A 22500-nucleotide genomic window follows, 5' to 3' on the forward strand; every position below is an offset into this window, starting at 1 on the left:
CTATCCTACCGTTCTGTCTGCAGCTGATGCTGGCGTGTTTCAAGGTACCAGATCTGAATATTTCACCTCACAGCTCAACATTTCAACTCGGATTTGGTTAATAAAGCATTTAATTCAAGATTCAAATAGCTTTATTGGCATGGTGAAAGAAATCTTTACATTGCCAAAGCATTAATAACACTATACAATTAAATAAATAAATTATTAATAATGAAGGAAAAATAAATATTTAACATGAAAATGTTAAAATGTAAAAATGTTTAATTTTCTAATATTTATAACAGTGTCTCTAGGCATATAGTGAGTGTGTCGGTAGCACACGATAATAATTGTGTGTTATGTTTTGTCTCTGTTGAAGCTGAGGGCTTTCACAGACAACAGAGATGACCTCGCTCTTGGTCATGTGATCGTTCTCCTGCAACACGATTGGCCACAGGGTGAGAATCTCTTCCTGAAGGCGGTGGATAAGATCTGTCAGCAGGGCAGTTTCCAATACGAGAACTTTTTCAACTATGTCACCAGTATCCTTCATGTTTAAACAATCGTTTTAAAGGGATAGTTCACCCAAAAATGAAAATTAGCCCATGACTGAAGTCATCCTATGTGTATATGACTTTGGACAGATGCACTTTTATGATGGATAGATGCACATTTATGATGGACAGATGCACTTTTATGATGGATAGATGCACTTTTATGATGGATAGATGTACTTTTATGATGGATAGATGCACTTTTATGATGGACAGATGCACTTTTATGATGGACAGATGCACTTTTATGATGGATAGATGCACTTTTATGATGGATAGATGTACTTTTATGATGGACAGATGCACTTTTATGATGGATAGATGCACTTTTATGATGGATAGATGTACTTTTATGATGGACAGATGCACTTTTATGATGGACAGATATACTTTTATGATGGACAGATGCACTTTTATGATGGATAGATGTACTTTTATGATGGACAGATGCACTTTTATGATGGATAGATGTACTTTTATGATGGATAGATGTACTTTTATGATGGACAGATGCACTTTTATGATGGATAGATGTACTTTTATGATGGACAGATTCACTTTTATGATGGATAGATGCACTTTTATGATGGATAGATGCACTTTTATGAGGGATAGATGCACTTTTATGATGGATAGATGCACTTTTATGATGGATAGATGTACTTTTATGATGGACAGATTCACTTTTATGATGGATAGATGCACTTTTATGATGGATAGATGCACTTTTATGATGGACAGATGCACTTTTATGATGGATAGATGTACTTTTATGATGGACAGATTCACTTTTATGATGGATAGATGCACTTTTATGATGGATAGATGCACTTTTATGAGGGATAGATGCACTTTTATGATGGATAGATGCACTTTTATGATGGACAGATGCACTTTTATGATGGATAGATGCACTTTTATGATGGACAGATGCACTTTTATGATGGATAGATGCACTTTTATGATGGATAGATGCACTTTTATGATGGACAGATGCACTTTTATGATGGATAGATGCACTTTTATGATGGACAGATGCACTTTTATGATGGACAGATGCACTTTTATGATGGACAGATGTACTTTTATGATGGATAGATGCACTTTTATGATGGATAGATGCACTTTTATCATGGACAGATGCACTTTTATGATGGATAGATGCACTTTTATGATGGACAGATGCACTTTTATGATGGACAGATGCACTTTTATGATGGACAGATGCACTTTTATGATGGATAGATGCACTTTTATGATGGACAGATGCACTTTTATGATGGATAGATGCACTTTTATCATGGACAGATGCACTTTTATGATGGATAGATGCACTTTTATGATGGATAGATGTACTTTTATGATGGATAGATGCACTTTTATGATGGATTGATGCACTTTTATGATGGATTGATGCACTTTTATAAAGTCTGACTTACGAAATAACAGTCCAATTATTCCAGTCATAATTCAGAACGAATATATTTTCATGAGAATGTTTGTCCTTGACCAGCTTTCTCTACTAGATATCGACATGTTAGAAGAGTTTGCTTACCTCCGTACAACAGAAGGCGGGCGTGTCCAGCTGGAGCTGCTGCCCAATCAGGGGATGCTCATCAAGTAAGTCCCGCCCACATCACACACATCAGTCGTTAGAACTGGAAATGATGACAGTGATCATCTGAGGTCTCTCCCTGCTTTCTGCTTCCTCTCTCCTTTTGTTTTGGACATAATGAATCGGCTGCGGTTATGATGAACAACCATTAGCGAGTTTTTCTTACCCTGCTTTCTGATTGGCTCATTAGAAGTGTTTATGTTCTCCAGACGCTTTTTTCTTTTAGGCATTTATGATCAGCTTTATGGACTGTGTCGTTTTTTTAAAAGAGGAATCGTTGCGTTGCTAGCTCTGTAATAAAGTTGAGGTCTGTTTAGGGTCGGGAATCGAGAGCATAGTTTTAAAAAATGAATCAAACAAAACGACTTACAAATATAAATCATACAATATTACTTTCTCACCATGTCCAATTTGAAATAAAGCAAGAACAAATCTCTTGAGTGAATGATTCAATGACTTAAACACCTCTATTGTTTCATTACTGGATAAATCAGTGTTTTTGAACAAATTATCTCCAAATTGAAATGAAGCAAGAACTGTACTTTATGTGGAATATTATAGCGATTTATCATTGTGGTATTTTACATGAAAAATAGGCTGGAAGAAAAGTGTCCCTCGGTTATTTTAAGCCGGATATTTTGCGATTAACAACCGGCTGAAATCATCATTTCTATTAATAATTTGAATTTGGTTTTATTTTTATATTTCCATTTGCATTTTATTTTAACGTGTTTTTGTCGTCTCATTTTTATACGTTATGTCTATTTTTTATTAATAAAATTTTATTTGTTTTTATTTTAGTTTTAGCTAATAAAAATAAAGAGTTTAAGTTTTTTCATATTTTATTATTATTTCAAAGACAGTAAATAATTAGAAACGAAATATTGAGGGATAATGTGTCCCTTTTCGTATAATGGCTTTTCTCAAATATTGTTTTGAGAAGGAATCGTTTTAAAATCGTAAATACGAATCAAATCTCAACTTCTCAAATCAATATTTCAATAACTGATCATGTCATTTTTTTATGTTGTGAAAAGCCAATTATGCGAAAAGTTTTTTCAGATTGTCGTTCTGGCAACAAGACGAACACTTCAAATTAAACACTTAAACCTAAAATGAATACTGATGTCCTCCGGTTTGATTTTACAGTAAATATAGTCGATAACCGAGGCTGTTTTTAATGAAACAAGTGTTCATCTGCGGTGTGATACGAGAAACATTAAAGAAGCCATTATACAGCATTGCTGTTGACATTATTATCGGCCAATAACTGGCCTCGGAATGTTGCGACTGACCAATCACAAGCAAGCATTTCAGAGAGGCGTGTCATATTTCCTGAGAGGCGCTTGTTCCGCTGTGGAGTGGTAGAGCTGGCGGTGCGTTTGAGTTCAGCCCCGTCACTCGAGGTGCTGATGAAATGGTGTTTGCTGTCCGTAGGAACCCCAGCCCCGCCCTGGGGGTGGAGTTAAACACCCTGATGCTTCCAGGGGCTCAGAAGGCTGACAGGTACCCCGCCCCCTTCATCGAAACCCCGCCCCCAAACTCCTCCCAGCCTGCTCATGCGTTTACATTCTCCTCCTTTTCGTTGTTTTCACTGGGTTTTCATTCTGTTCAAGCATTTTCATTTTGCAAGATTGTTCCTGTTCTCATACGGCTCCTTTTCTTTGTGTTTTACTCAAATGGCTGTGAAGTCTTTGAAGAACGATTATTTTTTTTGACGACATTGTGTTTGTAGTCTTCATTGAATATCAGCGTTTTACATTTTATGAGTGAATCTCACAGAAAATGTCAAGAAATGTCCGGGTCATATTTCACCCCGAGGATCAAATTAAATTAATTATGCATAATGAAAAACAACCCATTTGCATTATTTTCCTGACAGATTGTGGAAAAAGTCTGATTCTCATTATTGAATTGCAAAATATATTTGTATATAAATTGTAAACGTGTTTTTAAAGAACAAGTGAAAGTAGAGCTGCACGATTTCAACTAAACAAAATAAAAATCTAAAATGTTTAGTTAATCTAAATAAATTATCTTAAAAAATCTGTTTGAATGAATGATTCAATGACTCACTCAAATATTTCACTTGTTTCAGTACCGGCTGAATCAGCGTTTTTAACGAATCTCTTGAGTGAATGATTCAATGACTCACTTATAAATACTTCACTTGTTTCAGTACCGGCTGAATCAGCGTTTTTAACGAATCTCTTGAGTGAACGATTCAATGACTCACTAATAAATACTTCACTTGTTTCAGTACCGGCTGAATCAGCGTTTTTAACGAATCTCTTGAGTGAACGATTCAATGACTCACTTATAAATACTTCACTTGTTTTAGAACTGGGTTAATTTGTGTTTTTGAATTAATCTCTTGAGTGAATGATTGAATGACTCACTTATAAACGTATAATGTTATAACTAACATTGTTTAGAGCAATACATAACTAATATAACTAACATTGCTTATAAATACTTCTTGTTTCAGTACCGGCTGAATCAGCGTTTTTAACGAATCTCTCGAGTGAATGATTCAATGACTCACTCATAAATACTTTACAGTACTTGTTTCAGTACTGGCTGAATCAGCGTTTTTAACGAATCTCTTGAGCGAATGATTCAATAACTCACTTATAAATACTTCACTTGTTTCAGTACCGGCTGAATCAGCGTTTTTAACGAATCTCTTGAGTGAACGATTCAATGACTCACTAATAAATACTTCACTTGTTTCAGTACCGGCTGAATCAGCGTTTTTAACGAATCTCTTGACCGAATGATTCAATAACTCACTTATAAATACTTCACTTGTTTCAGTACCGGCTGAATCAGCGTTTTTAACGAATCTCTTGAGTGAATGATTCAATGACTCACTTATAAATACTTCACTTGTTTCAGAACTGGCTGAATCAGCGTTTTTAACGAATCTCTTGAGTGAATGATTCAATGACTCACTTATAAATACTTGTTTCAGTACCGGCTGAATCAGCTTTTTTAACGAATCTCTTGAGTGAACGATTCAATGACTCACTAATAAATACTTCACTTTTTTCAGTACCGGCTGAATCAGCTTTTTTAACGAATCTCTTGAGTGAACGATTCAATGACTCACTAATAAATACTTCACTTTTTTCAGTACCGGCTGAATCAGCGTTTCTAACGAATCTCTTGAGTGAATGATTCAATGACAAATACATTTTTAACAGTCACTTGTCGCCACCTACGGGTGTAACGATGCAATCAATACAATTGTTATTTGATCTTCAAAAATAAGTTTTTTTTGGCATGGAATATGAGCCAGACTTTCTTTGTGAGGTTCACCCTTATATGTATTTTCTGCCACAGTATTTGTGTGTGTGTGTGTCCAGTGTTTTGTTGGACGAGCTGTGTACAGCTCTTATCGCTCTGAATGTGGAGAAACTGCTGTTTTGTTTGTTTCATTTCAGTTCTTTCTATACTTTGAGACCCATATCAGCTCTGTGTGTTTTCACATGCCGTGTGTCTGTTTTTATAGACATCACACGGTAACGCGAGGAATCACCAAAGGCGTGAAAGAGGATTTCCGGCTGGCGATGGAGCGTCAGGTGTCGCGCTGTGGAGAAAACCTGTTCACAGTGCTTCATCGTTTCTGCATTAATGAAAAGATCATCCTCATCCAGTCCTTACCCTGAGCGACTCGTGTTTCAGTTCTGCTTTGTTACTTTACATTCTTATAATGTAAACGGACATGATAACAGACATGTTTTTCCGGAGGGCATCTCACATTAATCATGTTTAAAGTCACATCCAGCAGAGCTCATTGTTTTATTTGAGGTATTAATTATCAAACGATAAAAAAGATTCAGCATTTCCATATTCTTTGTCTGTAAATGGAGATTGCACTGTTAAATTTATGTTTTTTTACATTGCATTGTTGTACAATACTTCATGAACTAGATAGACTGTGTTTGTTTTGTGTGATACAATGTTTGCTGGCAGCTCATAATAAATAAAACAGTGTTTCTCTAGTTGTTTACTGAGATTTTTCATTAATGCTCTGTGTAAGGCCATTCATTACTACACATTCATGTAGTCTTTCCCAAGGTCCACATTTTAATCTCAGGATGTCTTTTTTTTCTTAGGTACTAATCTTTGTAATTAATAGCTCTCAGTGTATATCAGTGGCTCTCAAATTTCAGATTTAGGAGTCTTTAAGCGTCACACTCGTTTAAAGTCCCCCTGTAGTCAATAATTTTATCCCTTAAAACTCATCTTTGATCACCAAAATTACACATTTAAACGCTTTTTCCTTGAAAAAAAATTCTTCATGCCTTGTAATAGCTTGAATGTAACTCGACACCCTTGCGTCATTTAGTATGCGCGGTTGAATATGCAAATGAGCCCCGCCTCCACTCACTCACTCAGCTCAGAGATCCACTCGTTGATCTGATTGGTTACAAGGTAGTTTGTGACGTATTCACGATTTCAAACCATGTTTTAAGGAGAAAATACTCAGCAATGCTGTCGACTTATGAATTTGCACATGGTTTGTCTTAAAGCATATTAAAAACACCACATAGACAACATTAAAAACTTGATTTTCAACACATGTGGACTTTAACCAATGAATTTGTATGACTTCTCCAGTTGTTTGTGATTCAATGCAAAAGGATTAAAGATAAGGTTTTGTAAAAAATATTTTGAACTCTCAAATTCCACCTGATAAAATATTTTAGAGCTTGGCATGATCAGTAATATTTATATTCATGTTAAAAAATGGCCATTCAGTTTTAAGATTTTAATAATGCACATGACTTTTCTAGTACGTATGACTATACAGACTAAATTAAATTATTAAACGCATAATGGCATGTTGCATAAAATAATCATGAAATATGAAGTACACCTTGATGATATATAAAATGATATAAAACTAATCAATATATCACTAATTAATTAAATGCATAGTGAAATGTTGCAATAAATAAAAATATATTCCTAAATTGGGCATGAAATGTAACACCAAAAGTGACCAGAAATTAAAATAAAAACAACAACATGAAATTGGTGTTGAAATGAATATTTTTACTTTCACATATCAAAGTCAATAGGACGAGGTCTAAATAACTGCTTTGTTTTTGAGTATAGAAATTGAGCTGAATTATTACATGTTGCATGCTTTATTAATGCTTACATGTCATACTTTTAAATATTTAATGCAACATTCCATGGCTTATTTAATAATTCCATTATATATTTATTTAGTTTGTTAAACCACTCCATATTCCAGGTCTAGAAGTCACGCTTTAAAATTAGGTTACCTCTTGTATTGAGGTTGATGGGTGAATGTGCGGGACACTATAGTTCATTTATGTAAGTGAGGAGAGCAAAATAAAGTAAACTGTGAAATATTATACCCAAACATTCTTCTTACTCTGGACTACCAGTAAAATTTATAAAAAAAATTTAAAAAAAATTATTTTTCTTTAATTGCTAATGCACCTTTTTTCACCCCAGACTGAACAATATTAAGCATTTCTTGGTAACTGGCTGAGCTAAACTGGTATTATGTAATTGTGTAGTTAAATTTAACAGCTGACAGATATTCAACATAATTCATTTGTGACAGTCTAACAGAAGGATGGAAAGACCCATTGAAATATCATCTGATTTCATAATTCTGAGTACTTGTCATATTTTATTACCATTTTCTACACTATAGCGAATAAACTTTGATAATGTGAGAAATGTTGAAGGTGTCTGAATACATTTTTATTTGACTGTATCTTGATTTTAGACTCTAAATGAATATCCGCTTGACAATATTTATAAGAATGCATTTGTTTAATCACTCTTCTTCTCTCTCTACCTGAATGGGAAGGTTGGTTTGCAGAGACGCTCTAAGATTTGCCCAAAACAGCTTCTGCTTCGCTCCTTCTTGTGGCCACTCGAGATACGTGCGTCTGGACATCATGGCCTTGAGCTGGTGATACTTCGAGGGAATGAGATATGACGGCAGAGGCTCGAGCAGAATGAGGATAATGCTGTCCATCCCTCGCATTACCCGTTGGTGATTGGCGAAGTAAAGCTCGTAGTGGCACCATTCGCTCTGGACGAAGTGGGACGAGAGAACGAACACGCACTTTCTGCTTTGCTCGATGCATCGGAGGATGTTTTGAACGATCGTTTTTCCCGGGATGAAGTCCCGCTCATGGTGACACACTAGCAACCCACAATCTAATTCGAGCTTGGGAAGAAATTGAGCTTTGACCCAGTCTGCGTTCCTTTGGCTGTACGATACGAACGCGTGGAAGTGCAACCCCTTCAAATCCTCCGCCTTCTTTGAGGAGGTCATTGCGTGTTTCTTGGCGCTTGTCCATTTCCAAATCATCTTGAGGTACCAGGGCACGTCCAGGCGGTGGCAAAGAAGGCTGACGGCAACTATCAAAGTGATTGTCGGGATTAAAATAGTAATAGCAAGAATCCAGCCGTCGCAGGCTATCTCGGGAAGGTAGAAGTCTTTTAGCATTGTGTTGCTTCGGGATTCTGGGTAACTGCATTGATATCCTTCTGGCCAGTGGCCAAGAGTCACGCTATTGGTTTGTGACGCTTTGCTATTGATAAGAGCCGCGAATTCACGCAACGCACATGTGCAGATGAAGGGGTTACGGCTCAAGTCGAGATCTTTAAGATGTTGGCAAGTCTTGAGGGATTCTGGGAAAGGCGAATGGAGGGAGTTTGATCTTAATAGGAGCTTGTGGAGGTTTGGGAATGCTTTACATGTGGGAAGGTCGAGCAAACGGTTATACGTGAGGTCTAAAACGCTCAAGTTTTCTAACATCCCAACATCTGCCGGGACTAATGTCAATCGGTTATTCCGGAGGTTTAGGATCCGTATGGAGTCGGGCAAACACTTGAAGATGCTCTGGTCAAACCCATTGGAGGAAAAATCAACGTGGACGACTTTGCGAGGCCAAACGCACTTGCCTTGTTCCTCGGAATAGCTAAGCGTGTTCTGACTGAGATCGACGTATTGCAGCGAGGTCATGAGATTGATTCTTGAGGTCAGCGGTCCGAGATGTTTCAGGTTGTTGCCTCTTAAAACCAGCTTTTCCAGGTTTGTAAGTGTATCGCATTCCTTGCCCGGACCAATCGAGAAGATTTTTTCCGTAAGAGCGCAATCGGACAAGTCCAAAGCCTCGATCTTGCTAACATTCCAAGGACAGGTCATAAAGATGATTGGCGTTTGGGTGAAACTGACGTTTCTCGCCGGCATGTTCATGAAGAAGTCATAGAGCATTTTTTGGTCGAAGAGGAATTGGGTTACGGACGCTCGTCTTGTAGAGAAGGACTCTAATACGTGGCTTGAGGACACATGGCTGCCCTTTGACATTTTTATCATGGTTAGGTCAGAAAAGGAAAGCCGTTGAATGACCGATGCAAATATGGTGTTCACACTGCTTGTCAGAACATCCCATGTGGTTTCAACCTTGGAGATTTCCAGGCTAACGGTGCGTACCGTTCCTCGCCGACGTATCTCCTGGAGAACCTTCATCTCACGGTCCAACTTCGTGAATTCGACATCTTTAAACGATGCGAAAACATCATCAGCGATTGCAATATCATGGTTACTGTTGGAAAAGGCGATGATGGCTTTCTCCGCATGCACATCCATTAAACTCCTCTCTTCATACATCTGGAGTTTGTCGGTATTAATAAAGAGCGTTTTCAAGGTAAGATTAGCAATGTGAGTAAAGTCTTTGTTGCTGATTGATTTTGCACTCAGGCCTAGCCATTGCAGGCGTTTCAACGTAGAAAATTCATTCCCTAATGCCATGACGGAAAACACGTTGGATGACAAGTCTAAGAACTGAAGATTTCCCGCGTTAAACAGGTACGGTTGATCCGAGAGATTCTGCAGTTTGTTGTGCGACAGATCCAAGATTTCCAAAGCCGGTGTTGAGCTGAATGTGTCCTTGTCTATGTTTTCCAGTATATTCCAGGACAGATTGAGGAAGTGGAGTCGTGGTGTTGTGCCGAAGTCTTTGCCGCTCAGCGTATGGATTCGGTTAAGCGACAGATCCAAGTCTTCTGTGGACGGTTTCAGGCCGGGAGGAACCGAGGACAGGTTTTGAGATGAGTAATTCACTACGATCCTCTTAATGGCCAGATTTAGAGACGGCTGGAAACACGTGACGTAAACAGACACCAACAACCACCCAGCCATCTTCCTGACACGAGCGAATCTGAGGGAGAAAAATATGACATTTTCATTTCCTATTTTGAGTCAACCATATTTTTCACTTCTCGCAGTTTTCACTTTTACTGAAGCCCCTAGCATTAGTTTGCGTTGTGGTTGCACAGTTTTTTTCAGTGTAAATTTAGGCTTTTCTGCACTTGGTCTACTTTTACTGTGAGGCAAAAGACATTTAAACGCAAAAAGAAATTAAATGTTGTATATGCACATTTTTGGCATTTTATTAGCTGTGTATCAGTTGTATGTTTATATATAGATAGATAGACAGACAGACAGACAGACAGACAAAGAACGATAGATAAAGAGACAGACATAGATAGATAGATAGATAGATAGATAGATAGATAGATAGATAGATAGATAGATAGATAGATAGATAGATATTTCTCTTACCCGTCTGCTGTGGGTGTTACTTACACTTGGTTGATCACCGTATTATGAAACTGTTGATCATATTTAAATGATGTTGTTGAACTTCTGCTTTTCCGGCGTTTCACTTCTCTAAAGGTCACGCATTTACTGACAGTCACAGTTATTGACTCTGAGAGACGGAGCTTCATGAAGTGATCATTTGAATATGTAGGCAGGCGTCTTAAAGTTTCTCCATCAAACAAAGCATTCATGTCACAGTAAGTTTGTTCTAGTGCACGTTTTGTATTGCATGAAGGCTTTATTCTTACATGTTTTAATTATGAATATGTCAATAGTCTCCTGAACATACAAGTCTTTTTTTTTTGTCCACGGTTGTGCAACTACTGTAACGCCCAAGTTTACTTCACTATATTACAATTAAATCCTAATCTAATCATGACAAACTATATATCGTTTGAAAGGTCTAAAACTCCGTAATAGATATTTTAGCACTGTTTTCTGTTACAAATTATGTAGGAACAGAAATGGATGAATTTATGACAAGAGTGTACCTCAAAAAATCTACATCATAACAGGAGTTCTGACATCTACTTTTAATAATTTAATAATACTTTTAATTGCATGCTAAAAGTTCATAATAAAACATATTATCTAGTATTATAATATACTTTTTAGAGGATATTATTTTATTATAATAATTTATAATTTTATATTATATTATTATTATAAAATAATATCCTCTAAAAAGTATAACATATATATTATCCTCTAAAATATAAAAAAATTTATCGTCATTTTTTATTACATCACATATTTTAGTAGTTATCATAAATTAGGTATCATTTGAAAGCTTACGAACTCAGAATTAATCTGTGAAATCCAATTTGAAATTGGGCGTTGCGTTACCATAGAAACGGTACTCTAAATTCTTTTATCAGGCTACCCTTTTGGGGGGGTCATAATTTTTCATAATTTATTATCAAAACCTTTTCTAATCTTGACAAAACACATATTGTCAGAAAGGTCTGAGTCTCAAGGTTCCATATTTAGTGACAGAAGTGATATTTGGACAGAAATTGATTAATTTGTTACAGCAGACAATTAAATTCAACGGAATGTATGTCACCCGGTGGCTATTTTTGGTACTACGCCTAAACAAAATCTCATGGGAACTTCAATTTTTGTGATATCAACTTCAAATTTGGAACACAACTTGGTTAGAATTACGGCTTTGATTTTATAGTAATTTTATAGTAAAACATATTTTGTAAAATATATATTCTATATAAAAGAAAAAATATTAAGTACAGTTTATTTGATTTACTGTAAATTTAAACTTCCATAACTTTTTCATACTTTCATTTTTTTAAGTGCTTTCACTTCAGCAATAATCTGCTGTGTTTTCTTTAAAACAAGACCAAACTTAGGTCTATATTCCAAAGCATTCTTCAATTGCAACCATTTAAGTTTGAATAGTGCATATTAATGTCGATTCTCAGACAGTTAAGGGGTCAGACTTGTTTGTGAGAAATTTGCAGTACCATATTTTACCAGCAGAGGATTTGTGTGCTTCCTCAGCTGATTTAAAGGGAATTTTCAAAAATGAAAATTCAGTCATTTACTCACCCTCAAGTTGTTCTTTCTTTCTGTATCCAAACAGTTGATGGGCCCGTGCTGCATCGTCATGATACTTTAAACCTTGAAAATTTAAATATTCAAGCGTAAGAAGACGCGAAAAGAAGCTCAATTCGTAACTTACACGCTGTGTTGTGCGCAAACGACCGAAGCCGCGCGCAAATACTAAATGCTAATACTAAAACTCGCACTCGATCGGACAAATTCACAAAATTATGTAAAAAAATAGCGAATATCCTAGTAAACTAGTCAGTTATGTCTTAAGTGAAAGTAAACAGTTGAGAAAGTAAATGTGTAACAGTATCAGTATATTAGATCAGTGCGTTCGCTCTTAAAGTGACGGCAGCCTAATATTCCTGTCTGTGTTTCTAAAGTTAATCAAACAACAAAAGAACAAAGAAATATCACTCACTGCTCTTGAAAATAACTTTTGTAACTTTAATAAGGATTAATTAATAAGGATGTTTAATTTAGATGGTACATCTCAAGGGGCTATCCTTGAAATAAAGAATAAAGAATAAATTTATAAAGTGAAGACTGTACAGTGTTATTTTATATTTGCTTACTGTATTAAATTTCTGTTCCTGAAAAGCACTGTTTATTAGGGGTTCAAGCACAAGTGCTGAAACCCTATTGTAATTGTAAAGATTTGTAAAACGCATCGTGCAGAGCAAACCATAAGTGCTAGAGACTTGAAACTTGGCCAGATGGTGGTCCTCAATTTGGGGAGAACCTATCAGAGTATGACCCCGATTGGCCCATAGGTGGCGCTACAGCAACCAAAAGTACTAAATCGCTCATGACTCATAGACCGTTCGACTTAGACTCAAGTGTTTTATATCACTGTGATCTTTGACTCAAGACGGACAATTGGCTCCAATTTCGATTTTGGCAGGAAAAATGTTTTGCTTTGTCGAATTTTGTCCGAAACCTACTTTTGCAAACTAGTCCCTGGTTTTTCGCCCGATCGGAACCAAACCAGTCTAGGGCAATTCTCTGGACTCTCTAGATCAATAATTATCAAAAATAGGGTCATATAGGAATGGGGCATGACAAAATACAGTCAAAAGCCTATAAATCCTAAAGCAAAACTCACAACTGCACAAAAAATTGATGAGCATATGTGTCATAACAGAGTAAAATAGCATGCACATTTTTATGGAGATCGGACAATAGGTGGCGCTATAACTGTTAAAAAGCTTTGAAAACCATGTATTTCCTATGGTAAATTGCCTGTAAATGGTCTTTTCCATCTATGATATCAGTGGTTAAATGCTTGCTAAATAAAACTTAATGTCTTTAATGCTTATGTGCTTAAAGGCCTTAAATGCTTGAACCCCGATAAATGCTGCTTGCAGCTTTAATTTAATTTTTATCTTTGTTATATTTAATTTATTTGTGCTTTTGCTTTTAATATGATTATTAGTTTTATTTTATTACTGACTGTTTACTTGTCTTTAATAATGTTTTTAATTAATATTATTTAGGCTAGTAGTTTTTGCTGTGGTATCGAAATTGGAATAGAGAATTATGAATTTTCAATGGTAGCTCAAATTTTGGTGTCATTACTGCCTATTTTTCTCTAATATTAATATCTAGTATCTAATATTTATTTGATTTTCTTAAGTCACTGGTCATTAACAGGTCTGGCAAAAAGTTAGTTTTAGTCCCTGTATATGCCAATTGTTCTGTTTTTATATATATATTTGAATAAAGCTGATATCTTTCTTAAGAGAAATCATCTTTGTACCATCTTGAAGCATGCAGTCTGCAGGACAGATAATGTTGTTCAGTAATATGAAGCACTTTATTCACCTCAGACTCAGCAAATACTGTTAGGTGTTAATTATTCACCAACAACATCGAAGGCTGAGTGTGTGTGTGACCAAGTAACCATAATATTTTATTTGAGCGGCTTTTATCGAATAATCCGAAGTATTTTAATGCACGAGGTCGACGGCTTGCTCCTGATTTTAATTATGTGTAATTTTGGCAAATAGTTTTTGAAAAAATAAATGAAAGATTGACTATTTTAACCATTGTTTATATTTATAACTAATGCTTTTGTATTTATTCAGGATGCTGCTGAAAATGTTTTCTGTGTTTGTGTTGCTGTTACTGTGTTGTTTTCCACTGATTTTAGTTCAGCATCCTGTATTATCAGTCACCTGATCTAATCAAACGCTCCTTTGGGCCTCAGATTGTGTCTCGAAACACAATCACATGCACCGTCGAGGCTTTTCTGCCCTCATAAAACTAGAGTCACCTGTCCTGAAACTGCCATTCACTTCAATTGAGTTTGATCTTCAACCCTGCATGTAAAGCAAAGGTTTATTGTGGCCTTCATTGCAGTTGTTTTTATCGTCGTACATGACGTGAAACAGCGGCGTAACGTCTTTGGCGGATATTAAAGCTGTTCTTCAGATTCAGTGACAGGCTGAAATCAAAGCATTGCTCGTGATGATGGAGAAGATTAAGAGTTATTCTTATGCTCATAACTAGGTGTTTTTTAAGAACATGCACTTTTATGTCCCACATTTCTATGAAAACTAACATTTCAAGCCAAGATTTGGATTACATCATTTATTTTCAAATGCTTTGCATGATTTTCTTCATCCCTGACCAATATTTTCAATTACATTTTTGATTCTATAATAATATAAAAATTAATAATCTAGCTATTTCAATATTTATTGTGCCATTATTTTCACAAATTATGTCTGCTTCCATCATTACTAACAATTTTCACCTTTATAAACTTTAGTCTTGTTAATGAAGAGTTTGAGATGAAATATGGCACATGATGTGTGAAGAAAAATAAAGGTAAATGCCACTTTTTTATTGTTTGATATTTATTTTTATTGTGCATAATTTTTTACCAATCTGTAATTTTGTGAAGTTTATGCAAAAGGTGCAAATATTATATAAAATATAAAATGCTTGCTATGAAATTAATCCCAGCAAGTTTGGTCTTTAAAATTAAATTTCCACTTTTGAAAGTGTTCAGGATGGTTCAGAAAAAAGATGGTATTTATTATTTAAAATTGTTTAATCATAATAATGGATGATGTTAGTAGAAAAGTTTAATCAATTAAAAGTGTGTTTTCACTTTTATTTCATTTTTGTTATTATTAAACATTGTTTAATAATAACAATGTCTCCCTCTCCCTCTCTCTCTCTATCTCATCTCTCTCTCTAACTCTCTCTCCCTCTCTCTCTCTCTCTCTATCTCATCTCTCTCTCTAACTCTCTCTCCCTCTCTCTCTCTCTCTATCTCATCGCTCTCTCTAACTCTCTCTCCCTCTCTCTCTCTCTCTCTCTCTCTCTCTCTCTCTCTCTCTCTCTCTATCTCATCGCTCTCTCTAACTCTCTCTCCCCCTCTCTCTCTCTCTCTCTCTCTCTCTCCCTCTCTCTCTCTCTCTCTCTCTATCTCATCTCTCTCTCTAACTCTCTCTCCCTCTCTCTCTCTCTCTATCTCATCGCTCTCTCTAACTCTCTCTCCCTCTCTCTCTCTCTCTCTCTCTCTCTCTCTCTCTCTCTCTCTCTCTCTCTCTCTCTCTCTCATCTCTCTCTCTAACTCTCTCTCCCTCTCTCTCTCTCCCTCTCTCTCTCTCTCTCTCTCTCTCTCTCTATCTCATCTCTCTCTCTCTAACTCTCTCTCTCTCTCTATCTCATCTCTCTCTCTAACTCTCTCTCCCTCTCTCTCTCTCTCTCTCTCTCTCTCTCGTCCCTCTGTCTCTCAGACGCTGTAAGTCAGGAGAGGATCAGAGTTCATGTTAATCATTGATCCGAGGTCCGTCTTCTTGCACTCCGAGATCTCCAGTGTTTACGCACGGATCGCAGTGTGCTTCACCTTTTCTTTCCCCAACGGTGCTTTTCTTCAGTTTTCCGGTTGCATTTCTGCTCCGATAGTTTGCTCAGGATGTTGCGAGTCTCATCCATGTGTCTATCTTTAATCCCAGCGCTGGTTTTATGTGGTTTGGATTATAAAGCATCCAAGCTGTGGCTTCAGCCTCTGAACGATACGTTCCTGCAGACGGGAACGTTTCCCAGCGGGTTTCTTTGGGGCGTCGGGACCTCGGCATTCCCGACTGAAGGATCCTGGGATGCGGATGGGAAGGGCGAGTCCGTGTGGGATCATTTCACACATCATCCCCGCACCAGTGATAGTTATCTCCAATGGGAAGAGGATTTGAAGTCAGTTCAGTATTTGGGAGTGAACTTCTACTCCTTTTCTCTCTCCTGGACTCGTCTTTTCCCGAATGGAGACGCGACGGAGAATCCCAACCAGGCCGGAGTGGAACATTACCGGCGTTTGATCAGCAGGTTAAAGGAGCTTCAGGTTGAGCCTATAGTGACTCTGTTTCATTGGGATTTTCCTCAGGTCCTGCAGGAGCGTTTGGGAGGCTGGTTAAACCAGAGCATGGAGGACATTTTCGCCGATTACGCCTCGTTTTGTTTCCGAACGTTTGGCGGGGAGATTCGCTACTGGATCACGATGCATAACCCGTTCCTGCTGGCCGATCAGGGATACGGGACGGGGGCTCACGCTCCAGGGGTCACCGGGGATCGCGCCGACCCCTTCATCGCAGCACACAACCTCATCAGGGTGAGTTTGGGCTCAGGGGTCAGAGGTCACGCTCGTCTTCACCCCAGCTGTGAGAAACAGTGCAAATGTTAGGAGCCTCCAATAGCAACAAGTGTGGGATAAATTAAAATACAATTACCAAATGTAAAAAAATATCACATTTCAACCCAAATTCAGTATGGCTAATTTTTGTTTTGTTTTGCATGAAGAGGATAAAGCCATAAATACAGCCTACAGAGGCCATGCATTATTTTCTCTGATCATTTTAACATTTAACCAAAGTCTTTTTTTATGGGCAAAAGTCTTAAAGCAAGTACACACACACACACACACACACACACACTCATCAGGGTGAGTTTGGGTTGAGAGGTCACGCTCGTCTTTCACCTCTGCTGTGAAAAGAACACATGCAGAGATGATGAGATCTTCACTCTGAGAAACAGAGCTGTGTGTCGCCAGACATCAACCAAATGTTTAAATATTTCTGTTAAACATGCCCTGGTCACATTTCATTTCATTTTTTTTTTTTGCATTGGCATTATTATTTCATGGCAATTAAGCCCATTTTACTTCCTTTCCCCCTAATTAAAAATGTATAACAGTAATGTCAAGATTTGTTAAAGGTTTTTTTTTTTTTAAATCTAAAGTGATTTAAAATTTGATGTATATATTTTTTCTAATTAAAGCCTACAGAGGCCATGCATTATTTTCTCTGATAATTTTAATATTAAACAAAAGTCTTTTTTTTGGCAGAAATCTCAAAGCAAGTACACACTCACTCTCTCAATCTCTCACACTCACTCACTCACACACTCACTCACACACTCACTCACTCTCACTCACTCACTCACACACTCACTCACTCTCTCAATCTCTCTCACTCACACACACTCACTCTCACTCACTCACTCACTCACACACACACTCACTCACTCACTCACTCACTCACTCACTCACACACACTCACTCACTCTCACTCACTCACTCACACACACTCACTCTCACTCACTCACTCACACACACTCACTCTCACTCACTCACTCTCACTCACTCTCTCAATCTCTCACACTCACTCACACACACTCTCACTCACACACTCACTCACTCTCTCTCTCTCTCTCACTCACACACACTCTCACTCACTCACTCACTCTCTCAATCTCTCTCACTCACTCACTCTCACTCACTCACACACACACACACTCTCACTCTCTCAATCTCTCTCACTCACTCACTCTCACTCACTCACACACTCACTCACACACTCACTCTCTAACTCACTCACTCACTCACTCACACACCCACTCACTCACTCTCTCTCACTCACTCACTCACACACACTCACTCACTCACTCTCACTCTCACTCACTCACTCACACACACTCACTCACTCACTCACACTCACTCTCACTCACTCACACACACTCACTCACTCACACACTCACTCACTCACTCTCTCACTCTCTCTCACTCACTCTCTCTCACTCACTCTCTCTCACTCACTTTCTCTCACTCTCTTTCACTCTCTCACTCACTCTCTCACTCACTCACTCACTCACACACACACACTCAATAACTCACACACTCACTCACTCTCGCTCTCTCACTCACTCTCTCATTCACTCAATCAGTCACACACACACACACTCACTCACTCAGTCTCTCACTCTCTCTCACTCACTCACTCTCGCTCACTCTCTCACTCACTCTCTCACTCTTTCACTCTCTCTCACTCACTCACTCTCTCTCACTCTCTCTCACTCACTCACACACACACACTCACTCACTCTCGCTCTCTCACTCACTCACTCACTCACTCTCTCACTCACACACTCACTCTCTCACTTACTAACTCACTCACACACTCACTCACACACACACACACACACACACACACACACACACACACACACACACACACACACACACACACACACACACACACACACACACACTCACTAACTCACACACTCACTCACACACACACTCACTCACTCACTCATTCTCGCTCTCTCACTCTCTCACTCACTAACTCACTCACTCACACACTCACTCACTCACACACTCTCTCACTCACTCTCTCACTCACACTCACTCACTCACAGGGCCGGCCCGTGGCATAGGTGGAATAGGCAAATGCTAGGGGCGCCACTCAATAGGGGCGCCAAAATGCGTGAACGAGTGAATTTTGTTTTTTAGATTTTTTTTTTACTAATACTATTTTAAAAACATCAATTCAAAATACTACAAAATAAAGCAAAAAAACTCCCGGCGCATCAATCTTCCCCCTCCCAGCGAGTGCTTGAATTGCGTCGCGATCAGTTTACTGTTGGTAATTTGTTGTGTAGCGTCGCCCCTCGCTGCATCCAATGTAGACAGCATTGCTTTCGTTTGAGGGCACTTAACACACTCAAGCACCCCGTAGAAACGGGCCTGAGTGGCAGCTCGCGCCAGGTCTAGACATGGTGAAAGTTACCTGATTGTGACGGATGGCCAAATTTACATGATGTATTTTAAATTAGCATTATAGTCTGCAAAGATACAGTGCCAAACGGAAGAGAAGAGGATAAAAGGGGATAAAGACAGAGGTAATGTAATGAATGAACAGTTTATAATTGCATAGTAGTAAGATATATAATTTAATGGCAGTTATTTTTACCTTAAACTTTATGCTAACCGTTGTTCTGAGTTCTTCAGAGGCCACAGACAGTGTGATTTGTAACAATCACGTCAGTTTTTTTAGACGCATTCACCATCACTTTTATTAATTAATGTTTTACTCTACAGTTGTGCAGTTTTGAAGGGGATATATGGCATTTTTTAGATTTATTTGCCAAAATTATTAATGATATTTATATAGGCTACAGGTTTATTAAAAGTAGCAACGTTTTATGTAAAATTAACATTAAAGAAGACATTTCGAAGTTTCTTTCATGGTGAAAACATGAAATGTCCCATAGTTTAGTGGAAGATTGCTGCCATCAACTGCAAAACAAACACTTTTGCTGGCGCTCAATGAATAGTTTGTGCATGAACGACATTTGGACGATGACATCACTGTTTTATCCAGAGCGGCTATATATACTGAACAAAATTATTAACGCAACAAAGCTGTAAATCTGCCTTGAAATAATCTATATTGTAAAAAGCGCTATAAAAATAAATGGGACTTGACTTGAATGCTAGATGTAATGCTCTTGCTATTTGTGTTTAGGCTGTAATGTGTGTGTGTGTGTGTGTATATATATATATATATATATATATACACTCATTCACATATATATACACTCATTCACTCTCTCACTCACACACTCACTCTCTCACTCACACACACACTCACTCTCTCACTCACTTACTCACTCACACACTCACTCACACACACACACACTCTCACTCTCTCACACACTCTCTCACTCACTCACTCACTCTCACTCACTCAATCACTCACTCACTGACATACACACACACTCACTCTCTCACTCACACTCACTCACTCTCTTACTCACTCACTCTCTCACTCACTCTCTCACTCACTCTCTCACTCACTCACACACTCACTCTCTCACTCACTCACACACTCACTCACACTCACTCACTCTCACTCACACTCTCTCACTCACTCACACACTCACTCACACTCACTCACTCTCACTCACACTCTCTCTCACTCACTCACACTCTCTCACTCACTCACACACTCACTCTCACTCAATCACTCTCACTCACTCTCTCAATCTCTCACACTCACTCACACACACTCTCACTCACACACTCACTCACTCTCTCACACTCACTCACTCTCACTCACACTCTCTCTCTCACTCACTCACACTCTCTCACTCACTCACACTCACTCACTCTCACTCACACTCACTCTCTCACTCACTCACACTCTCTCACTCACTCACACACTCACTCACACTCACTCACTCTCACTCACACTCACTCACTCTCTTACTCACTCACACTCTCACTCACACTCACTCACTCTCACTCACACTCTCTCTCTCACTCACTCACACTCTCTCACTCACTCACACTCACTCACTCTCACTCACACTCACTCTCTCACTCACTCACACTCTCTCACTCACTCACTCACACACTCACTCACACTCACTCACTCTCACTCACACTCACTCACTCTCACTCACACTCTCTCTCTCACTCACTCACACTCTCTCACTCACTCACACTCACTCACTCTCACTCACACTCACTCTCTCACTCACTCACACTCTCTCACTCACTCACACACTCACTCACACTCACTCACTCTCACTCACACTCACTCACTCTCTTACTCACTCACTCTCTCACTCACACACTCACTCTCTCACTCACTCACTCACTCTCTCACTCACTCACACACTCACTCTCTCACTCACTCACTCACTCTCTCACTCACTCACACACTCACTCACTCACACACTCACTCACTCACTCTCTCACTCACTCACACACTCACTCACTCACTCACTCACTCTCACTGGGTGCTTCTCAATATCCCTCCTCGTCTCCTCACTCCTCTGTCCTCCATCCTATGACCCGGAAACCAATCAAGCACAGCCATCTTGAAGGACATCTCAATTCTCTAATTGCACCGTGAGGAGGCGAGGATCGAGGAGTGAGGAGGCTTTCAGAGGAGTCATGAGCGAGGATACACAGGTGTATCCTATGCGGAAGTGTTTTATTGACTAAACGTGATGCACGTATAAATTCTCCTCCCCCTTCATATCGGTCACAATAATTTGAATTTATACTTTACCCTTGCTGTTTATATAAACTACACATCTCACATATTTCAACAGGGTATATTGCTTTATTATTATTCATTATGCATTTCTTAAATAAACAAACTTCAACAACATAAGGGCAGATCCTTTGATGACGCTATGAAGTGACGCTCGAGTGATCAAGTATTCCAATGTATAAAAAAAGCTTTCATTCGATTCCTCCGTCCTCACTTTCTTTCCTTGCATCCTTCCCTCACAACCTACAGGGGGAGGAGCTGAGACGCTAGGAAAGGAAGCAAGGAAAGGAAACGAGGATGTACAAATAAGAAATGAGAAGCACCCACTAACTCTCTCAGTCAATCTCACACTCACTCACACACTCTCTAACTCAGTGGTTCCCAAACTGTGGTCCGCCGTGAGGGTACTGCAGGTGGTCCGTGGAAAGGCAAAATAAAATGTAAAATAATATTTTTTACCTTCATTTTACCAGGAATCCCCATAAAAAAAAAAGTAAAAAGAATACGTAGGCCTATATTGATATAACATTTAAATTAAATTGTCAGGTTATTGTGGGATTACTAAAATAGGCTAGTGGTGCTCGGCCGTGACGTTCAAGTTCAGTGCCGTTAGAACCACAACATGATCGGTGGATAGCAACAGGTTCTCTGAAGAGGAAAGCGGCAGAGGCAAATATTTTGCCATTATATAAAATATTTGTCTGATTATAATTTCACCAACAGTAATTCTGGATTGCCTCCACAAAACAAGTAAATAGGAAATAAGCA

General features: G+C 38.4%; 3 protein-coding genes across 3 annotated transcripts in view; 2 read left to right on the forward strand and 1 right to left on the reverse strand.

The window, feature by feature from the left end:
- Positions 1-5: 5 nt before the first annotated feature.
- Positions 6-5819, forward strand: LOC143708862 (integrator complex subunit 10-like; the record flags this gene model as incomplete). Its single annotated transcript, XM_077200160.1, has 4 exons — positions 6-44; positions 359-521; positions 2060-2153; positions 5663-5819. Coding segments are annotated over 4 exons (453 nt in total), but the record flags the coding sequence as incomplete, so codon positions are not given.
- A 1372-nt stretch (positions 5820-7191) lies between these two features.
- LOC143708860 (toll-like receptor 6) lies at positions 7192-10816 on the reverse strand. Its single transcript, XM_077200159.1, has 2 exons — positions 10778-10816; positions 7192-10373 (listed from the first exon to the last, which is right to left on the reverse strand). Exon 2 carries the CDS (start codon positions 10352-10354, stop codon positions 7976-7978), a length of 2379 nt encoding a protein of 792 aa, XP_077056274.1. The 5' UTR covers positions 10355-10373; positions 10778-10816; the 3' UTR covers positions 7192-7975.
- Positions 10817-16313: 5497 nt separating this feature from the next.
- Positions 16314-22500, forward strand: part of klb (klotho beta) — a gene marked incomplete at its 3' end in the record, with an annotated part of 23539 nt that continues 17352 nt past the window's right edge. Inside the window, exon 1 of the mRNA XM_077200158.1 lies at positions 16314-17000. Coding sequence (XP_077056273.1) covers positions 16314-17000 — 687 coding nt within the window. The remainder of the gene's footprint in view (positions 17001-22500) is intronic.

This window comes from Siphateles boraxobius, unplaced genomic scaffold (assembly GCF_051911475.1).
Source record: "Siphateles boraxobius isolate OS27281-9 unplaced genomic scaffold, OSU_SipBor_1 434, whole genome shotgun sequence".
Classification (NCBI taxonomy): Eukaryota; Metazoa; Chordata; class Actinopteri; order Cypriniformes; family Leuciscidae; genus Siphateles; species Siphateles boraxobius.

Excerpts from the sequence above, each read along its gene's own strand:
- LOC143708860 (XM_077200159.1), bottom strand. The coding sequence starts at position 10,354 with ATGGCTGGGTGGTTGTTGGTGTCTGTTTACGTCACGTGTTTCCAGCCG.